The 9,080-nt window shown below is 48.5% G+C and overlaps 1 protein-coding gene; it reads right to left on the reverse strand.

The window, feature by feature from the left end:
* Positions 1-4,490: 4,490 nt before the first annotated feature.
* Positions 4,491-7,373, reverse strand: GSTUM_00003084001 (uncharacterized protein). XM_052355726.1 has 3 exons: positions 7,338-7,373; positions 6,672-7,265; positions 4,491-6,620 (listed from the first exon to the last, which is right to left on the reverse strand). The coding sequence occupies exon 3, from the start codon at positions 5,626-5,628 to the stop codon at positions 5,422-5,424; it is 207 nt and encodes a 68-aa protein (XP_052211699.1). The 5' UTR covers positions 5,629-6,620; positions 6,672-7,265; positions 7,338-7,373; the 3' UTR covers positions 4,491-5,421.
* Between the last annotated feature and the right edge of the window lie 1,707 nt (positions 7,374-9,080).

A 9,080-nucleotide genomic window follows, 5' to 3' on the forward strand; every position in this document is an offset into this window, starting at 1 on the left:
GCGAGCCCACACATTGGGGTTCCCCTTGCTGCACCCTATCCCTCTTCCCTTAGCCCAAAGAAGAAAGAAATAGACCTCAAATCTACTGCTCTCACTCTGCTATGATACACCCTCATCTCAATCGGTATGATAAATGTATTCTTGTCCACCAATAAGCACTGACCGAGTGATATCCATGATCCGATCCCCAAGCTGAATCATCCCAGATCAGGTGATCTAACCGTTGCGAATGCAATATCTAGGTTTCAATAAATAAATTATATCGAAACCTAGGGATAAAGGTACTCGTATGCTTCGTGGACATGATGGACATTTATAACTTCCGGCAAGCCCATAAGCAGTGCTCCAATTCACCGACATCGGTATAACTTCTTCATTGAGACAAGCCTCTTCCCGAGTAGCAAGACGCGCGCCTGCAACCGCCTCCTGGCAGACTTACTGATACGCCCGGGCTACCAGAGCCTGAGTGTTGTGGTGGTTGGGACCAGAGATCAGCTCATGTACTCGTACTCGAGTACTGTACTCGGGTACGGCACTCATCCAAGCACACTAGGCCACAACCCCTAGGGTCCAGCGGCGTTCATAATTTCGCTTTCGAGGATTATGAGGAGAGCTAAGCTACAAAATTTTCGGAGTGAGCAATGATGAGCGACTATCGCATGTAGTCAGAGAAAAAAAAGCTCCCCCATACTCGGGTAGATTCAGCAGGATGAAGAGAGGAATACCCTCTTCAGGATACACCACCCCCAAAGTACTCTCCCTCCATCTTCCACGCAATTCGTCCCATTCGAATATTCTCCTCCTTCAACATTCTCCCCCATCCGTACCACACCATACCGCAGCACAGACCACACTCCATAGACGATCACTCGGTGCCATATCAAGCCACGCTCTCACGCAAAGTCCAGCCCCTTTCCAAATCTAAACTTCGGGAAACTCCACCCTTACAAGCCATAGAATACCCGAGTAGCGACGGTGTAATTCCCCGCGGACTTTAAGTCGGCACGATATGACACTCCCCTATAAAACCTGCTCCGTGAATCGGACTAAATTCACCTGTCAGCACGCGCTCACGCGATAATTTCTCGGCAGGTTCCGAATATCACCTTCTCGAGTACTCGCCTGTAGTCTATCGTGCTCTTCCACTCTCTTACACCCGCTCTATCTTGGGCTTTGGGTATGTACGAGTACTACACCATCACAATAGTGCGTGAACGGCACGCCTACGATCCTCCTCTAGTCATGAGTTGATAAAGGTGCTGTGATCCCACGAGGCCCCGAAAAATTCCCGCCGTCAGATCCCCACACACTCAAAATGACACAACACCTCGGGCAGACCCGACAGTGAGAGTGAGAGAGATAAAACGATGTACTGTACTTCTACAGCTCGGTCCAGTGGAGTAGGGTACTTAACTCCCGAATCGTACGGTCTTTCTCTAACACAATAACTTGCATGCATCATTCATACTTGAGTATAAGGTGCATACGGTACACATATCATACTATACGTAGAGTGCATGGGAGGCGAGTGAAAGGAAAATGTCATGAAACCCTACCGTACCGTACGCTTTGGTCCACCGCGTGCGAGTTCCAAGGCTGTAAGTTACTGTACGGTACTACGAGTACTCGTACATGTAGTACAGTACGTAGCATGGCGCCATTTCAACTGCCCTGTATGGAATATTATACTTGTGTGAGGCATGAAAAGGGATGGAAACAAAATAAAAATCGTGTCCCGTCCCATGATCCACAGTTTTGCGCTTTTGCTCTCCGCAGGAACCACTATGTGCAGATTTTCCTTGCCTTGCCCTGTGGGAGGAGATGCTTCGAGTGAGATCTTGTGGTTCGGGAATTGCCGTTGGGCTCATGCTTTAGTGGTCTGAGGAAGGGATGGAGGTGTACGAGTACGAGAAACGTTAAGGTGGTCGAGAACATGAGATCACCACCACAAACCATCACACTATACTCGTACCAGGAGACTATCATATAAAGCACTCCCGCCCAAAGCCCATCCATCCATTCATACGATACTCCCACAGCGCCAAAGCTAACTTAACGACGGATCATACCGGTAATTTACTCGTACCAGTACGAGGGTGTAAGGGTAAGTGATCGGAAGGGATATGATTGGTGGATCTTGTCAATGTAGGAAATCAAGATTCAGCAATCCAAACCCAGCTTTTGGAGTGAGGTCATCCAAGATGGAGTCTGTCGCCACAGCCATATAACCACTAAACTACCATCAAAAACAGCAACTTCATGATTTTACATCCAAAGTCAAGGTCAACTGATCTTGTTTGCTCTGAATCCTATCTGATCCATGTCCAAAGTCTGTCCACAAAGTCTCCTGTATTGTATTTATTTCTTATAATGAAGTTGAAGGAAACCTGGAGCAAGGATTTTCCAAATAATACAATGCGTCGAGAAATGACCCGTGATGAATGGCTTTGCATCATCACTCTTCGCGATGAGGCAAAAATAAAGTGGAAAGATATTGTGGCCCTGGTAAATAGAAAGCTAAGCACTGTCTATGATATCTATGCTCGTTTAAAAGCAAATAATACGCCAATCAACAAGCATCAAACCAGCCGGCCACCAATCTTTGATGATGCCGAGAAAGAGCAACTGCAAATTTTTATAATAACCGATAAGAGAACTCAACGCTTAGAATGGGAGAATATGTTGCAGGAGTTAGCATATGCCTGCTCTGTTCATACTCTTGGTAGTGTATGTGGATCAATGGGATACTATAAGTGGCATCCACAAAAAAAGTATGTCATTCTATTCCTTTTCTGTTCCTCTCTTCAGTAGCCTATAATAAGCAGTGATCAGTAACAAGTACTTTTTTGTTCCTTTAGATTTGGTGTTTGTGAAAGGAATAAACCTCTGCGGGTACAATGGTGTCAGGAACAACTTCATTGGATGTATGATAATTGGCTACAAACTTTATGAACAGATGAGTCCACATTCACAACGGCGGACTTTGGCTATCGACCATGGGTATCGTGTAAACCTGAAGAAGAGTTACATCCAGATTTTATCTATGAAACTTGGGAGTCAGTGAAGGAAGATATGGTGGTTTGGTGTGAGTTTTGTGGTGAAATGAAGTCCGAGTTATATGTTATCGCTCCAAAAACAAAAGTTGACTCTTGGTACTATGTAACTCATATTCTCAATCCTATTCTTATTCCATTCTGGCATCGAACTTATAAGTATTATGAATGGACTCAGATAGTATTACCTGGATAGTTGTTCTTAGTCAGATTTACAATTGCTAATAGAGGTAAAATAGATTGTTGAAGACAGTGCTCCAAGTCACCAAAAGTTTTCAAAGCATTGCCAGGATCTCAACAAGGTTGAGCAACTCTGATGGCCACCTCACTCTCCAGATATAACCCTGATCGAGGCACTATGGGGTGATATGGAGACAGAATTAGGAGAGACCTTTGGGAGAATTAAGGATATAGAGGTTCTAGTTAGGGCAGTAGAGATGGTTTGGAATTCAATTGGGATAGACCATTTGGATGACTTAGCTTGTAGTATGCCAGAACGCCTTGAAGCAGTTATTGCAGTGGGCAGTATGGCTACACCATACTAGAATAGGAAAATCTTGTGCTTTCCAATCACTTTTTTCCTCACATTAAAATTGAAACCTAATTGGCTGCTCTCCAGTAGCCCATGGCAACAATTGGTCAAATTAGCGTTTTTCCGATCACTTTTGTCCACACCCTCGTACAATCCTATGATACCGGGTCAAACGGGTCCCCTCTTCCCTCCCCTTTCCCCCACCAACCATCTAAAACCTACCCACCCACCCATCCATCATGAAAAGCCCCATACCGATACCTAAGGAACCTAAATTAACCCCCATCCCCCGCAGTAAACCACCGACCCGAAAACCCCTCCTACCCCTGCCTCTGCCAATCCCCCACCGCCCCGCCGGCCTCCCATCCTCAGTGGTGCTGCGCTACGAGTACGATACACAGAGCGGAAAAAAGTGACGAAAGAAAAAAACGTGACAGGGGTATTGAACTGTAATTTGTATGGCTGGCTGACAATGGAGGAGCTCCTCCTGCCTGTTACATGCTCCGCTTGCGGAGAATTTTTCCGAGCGATGGAGGAGTGCCTTGGCAGGTTTCCAGCAGGTACGGGGAGTCTAGACCGGAAAAGGCAAAAATGGGCTTTTCTCTTTTTTCTTGTCTTGGATGACTGGGAAGGCGGGGGAGGGGCTGTACGAGTGGTGGGCGGGTCTGACGATGGCACGGTATGGAAGGGGTTGTTGTTGAGATGGAGGAAAATGCTGTAAATTTAAAGTATGTGTATGGTATGATAATGTTGAAATGGATAAATAGCGTACACGTCAATTTGTGAGTGTTTTTTGTCCGAATCGCGGTGATTGTTATGGTGCCGGGCAAGTACCGGTCGTAGACCAGTCTACTATGGACCACATAGAACTATGCTGATACAATAATAATAATAGGTTAAGCACCTTTTCGTGACCAAACCGCGCAAGCGTTACTCGTGGTCTACGAGTAATAAATATTTCGATCACACGAGCGAGCTATTTGACTGTCCATTTCTTGTTCACCTCCGCCCGCATCATCTACTTGAGTAGTCTAGCTTTAGCGTATTCCCCTATTCTCCCATCCTCTTTATTATCGAACGTTACCGTACCGGTATTAAACAAAGCGCTCGAGCTCTGCCCACCGGAAGCGGAGAGCAATTTTTAGCGGCTCCTATTAGCTACTGGCACAGTACTATCAACGCACTCCCCAACTAGCAGCTGATACAGTGGGGAATGAAATATCGTTGGGAAGACGACCTGCCACTACTGTAGGAGAATAGAACAGAACCCTCATTAAACGGCTTTGGGCAGAAAATGTGAAAACCCCCATCTTCAACTCTCCAGTATCGCCGGGCCATTCAATCCCCGGGGGGAGGGGAGGCCTCCCGTCAGAGGTTTACAATACCAAGTTACTGACTGGTGTGACCAGTACCCCGACTCTCAGACTCACTACCAATGCTGCCTTTTGGAGGTTTCCGGTTATGATGATTGACCCTACCCGAGTGGACTCCTCTGTAGAGTATGCGGAGATGCCAGACCTCCTCCTCCCGGTGATCCCATGTCGCCTTTGCTATTCGGCCCAGACCCATCTCTATTTATTAGGGTTAGACACCGCCGCCCCGAGATCGCCAGGGCCAGAGATTGGGACAGTAATGCCAGATTCACGATGACCCGTTAAATTCATAGCACTTCCCAGATGGGTCACGCTGGAAACCTCCAAAACGGGCACCGGACCGTAGGCACCTGACCAACGAGCGCTCGTTCCTGTACCATCAGGCCTACGGGCAGCGCCCTAGGAGTACTGCCGCTTGGTGTGGACTTCTCAGTCTCACACCGTGAGGCGAGAGACCCTTTCCTCAGGAAATAAAAGGTGTTGCCGAGGTAAAGCAAAGTCTCGGCCAGCGATCAGATATTCGCTTTTTCCCAAATGACGCCCCGACAAGCCCGAGGCGACTTGTGGCAAACGATTTGGGATGATGTCGAGTTGTGCACAAACGTAAGAGCAAGCCCGTTGCCAAGGCATTCGAAGGAATTGACAAATCAGGTAGTATTTCGCAAACCATGTGGGTTATCGCTAAAGGAAGCCGGACCCGAACTATGTTTCCGGATATGTGAAACAGGGCGTCAGTGCTGAGGCGTTGGCACGATTCCGGCACAAACAAATAATGAAGTACAAACGCTGCACGTGTGCAAACCGCGATGTCCACAGAGTATTTGACTTCGAAAAATCGTCCCGTTCCGACGTGATTCCTGGGTCAAATTGGCCTCCATTGATCCCTTTCATTGGATTCTAATATTTAGCTCCGAATAGGCCGGGGTCTTTTTTTTCAGTCCAAACCGGCACTCGGAGATGGCCTGCGGACTTACTCTCAGCCAGGGCCAAGCTCGACGCCTAACCCAACCAGTGCCAAGATTTATGAAAAGCACGGCTCCAACGGATGCAGGGACTAGCCGTTTGTATGTCTCCCCAGCCTCAACCATACCTTATGAGCCGTCGCGCATTATCGGTGATGCTAACTTCCCCATAAGCGGTAGTCCTAGACAGCTGCACGGCCCGGAGTAATTTAGAGATCTGTAACCTGCAATGTATCCTGGCCACCCAATCCCAACACACGCTCTTCTGTGGTCAGAAGTGGCACCTCCAGCGGTAATAAAGCCTCCAGAAGGCCCAGAGCCAATATCACATGGATATACCTACAATAACGAACGATCGTTTTGATACCGTTATGGCCATTGCCATGACGGTACCACAAACACAGCTGACCAACGGCTCCGTCATCCCGTTTGTCGTAGAAACCACTAAGGGTTGTCAATGTTCTACCCACGGATAATGCATCTTATCCTGTCCTAGCTCTTACCAAATGGATGAGGCGAGGGCCGACGCTGAGAGGAAGATTGAGTCGAAATGGGAGACATGAGCGCAGAAGGTTTCACTTTCCGGCAGATGGTTCGACCCTCACCCATCGGGTGGAGTTTGATGCAGGTAGTGAGCGGCCCTCGTTAATGGGTTCACTAGTAACACTCATAAGGATAGCCTTGTGCGAGAGTGAAAGTTCTGAGCAATAATTAGATTGTGGAACATAGGATAAACCTTAGAAAGCCATACCTTCAAAGGCCAACCATGCCAATAGCCACACGACCCATTCGAATATCGACCAGACGTGTTCCGTGTATATGAATGTTTATTCTGCCGTCAATACAAGCACCAACATAGAGAAGAGACGTGACGGTGATGTATAGTAATGCTTCGGTTGAGGATGATGGGATTTCCAAGCGTTGGTGAGGAGGCATCGGATGAACAAATGTCTTGGCCAGGCCGCCGGGCCCTTCATGCTGTACTGTACATGCCAAGACCATGATTGGGTTGTCTCTGTTTCACCCGGTTGGGGATTGTGTCACCGTGAGGGCTGCGACGCGACATGAACGGCCGGGTCCGGTCCGAGCTATACCTTGTGTGGAGGGGCAGAAATCCAAGCAGGGCGTAGGCGAGCAATGCAGCACATTTCGTTGATGTTTCGGAGCGCGAGCTGACTCGCCCGGAGGTTTCTCTGATACCGTATCTTCCAGGGGGGGAGCCCCACGATCAAAAGTGTCGTCGAGATTAGGGACGCCGATCAAGTAATCGATATCTATAGACATTGCGTGTCCGAATGACGCCCTATGACCGATAGGAGTGGCTGGTCGTGAAATGATGCACTTTCTTTAAAATCGAGTGAGATAACGAGATACCGACACATGTATCCAATTAATCAAGAACAGCTGCCGTACTTACCAGAACAAATTGACCTGTAGTCATAAGACCCTCTGATCACGCCGATTAGAACCTGGACGTAGTCAGGGGGGTAACAAAGTGGATATCGCGGTGATAATAAGGTAGGGCAGTAGGATGGTTAGAGGGAAAAGAAGGGAATCTGGCGCAAACTCGCTGTTGCGGGATCTTCGGCGGGAATCCGCAGGGAGCTCGCGTCTGCGGCCCTTCTCCCCTACTGTATCGTCATAGTCGGACCCACACCGGTAAGTTGAGTGCCAACCCCCCCTCCAGTATGACACCTTACCATCCTGCAACCCCTGTTGTCGTGCATCTCCGGCTCTGGATACTACCACTACAGTTACGCGAGCAGTTGTACGAGTAAAGGCGTGTAGCATTCCAATGGATTACCGGTAGGGGATCAAAGGGGTGCGATCGAATGATTGAGTGAATGAATTAGACAAACCTGGAGACTGAATCATTCCTTCCCACAGCCCTGCTTTTAGTCACCAACAGCCGTATGGCATCAGCAGGAATATTTAGCAGCGGACAACTGGGCTAAATCGTTGCATTACTCTTACGAGCGGAACTCGCCTGGGATTGAGCATGGCTAGGAGGATCAAGTTCCGTAGGTAGCGGCGGTGTAGGCCGTGGAACAAATGGCCGACGCTGAGTTCAGTTGTCAGTGATGAGCGATAAAGAGATAAAGTAGGAAGAGCGTGGGATGCAAGTGTATCAAGTTTGTGCGAGAGAAGAGATTGTCTACCTTCCTCTGGCGAAGATGGCATTTTTTACAGAGAGACGAGGCAACAGCAAGGAGTGGGGATCCGTGGGGGGTTTCTATGCTTGAAGGCTCAAGGGAAGGGCTTCAGAGGTACTGAAGTGGGGGGAACAGCATTGGATGAGAGGGAGAGACACGTGGGGGAAAGGGAAAAGGGTTAGAAGCTTAGACATGGTGAGCCCTATTCCATGGCGTAGCAATCGAGCTCGGGAGGGTGAGTAGTAAGGGTCAACGTAGAGGGAGAAAGAAAAGAATTTTTCTTTTCTTCGGCGGTTACAGCCCACATTGGAATTAGGCGCGGGTTCAGCTAGGAGGAAAATTTCGCAATCATCTTCAAGAGAAAAACGGTGGAATTGGGCAGAGTGTATAGCATCACCAAAAACGATATGATCGCCATCATCACCATCATCGTCGTCAACAGGACCAGGAGAAGGAAGAGCCAGCGCAGGGGTCAAAGGGGTTGGAGGAGGAGGAGGAGGGGGAGGAAGGGGAGGAGAAGTAGGGCGTAGTCCAGTAACACTCCAATTGTATGAGTACGTGCAGGGGTGAATGTTTGTTTAACAACCGTACGAGTACTCGAGACTATCAAACCCGTAGACTATCGATAAATTACCGGTACGGTAGTGGGTTGTGCGGACAAGTCCAACGATGGCACCTATCGTACCCAGCATTCCGCGCACAACCAGTTTCGGTACGGTATGGGGGTACTGGTGCGAGTACTCGTGTACCGGTACTCGAGTACAGCTGCTCATACAGTACCGTACCGTACGAGTACTCGAGTAGATGAGTTGAAGGATTGCATCACATAGTCCAAACCCCAAGGTGGGGAAAAGCTGAGACAGGGGAACAACAGCCAGTGCCGGTAGGATACCCACCCCAACCACAACAATAGGGTAACCTACCGTAATGATAGCCAAGGGGCGGGCGCGGTGAATGTGGAGAATCAATCTACTCGTACTCGGGTCAGGGGGTAAATGATGAGATGG

Source organism: Tuber melanosporum, assembly GCF_000151645.1.
Source record: "Tuber melanosporum whole genome shotgun sequence assembly, scaffold_157, strain Mel28".
Lineage (NCBI taxonomy): Eukaryota > Fungi > Ascomycota > Pezizomycetes > Pezizales > Tuberaceae > Tuber > Tuber melanosporum.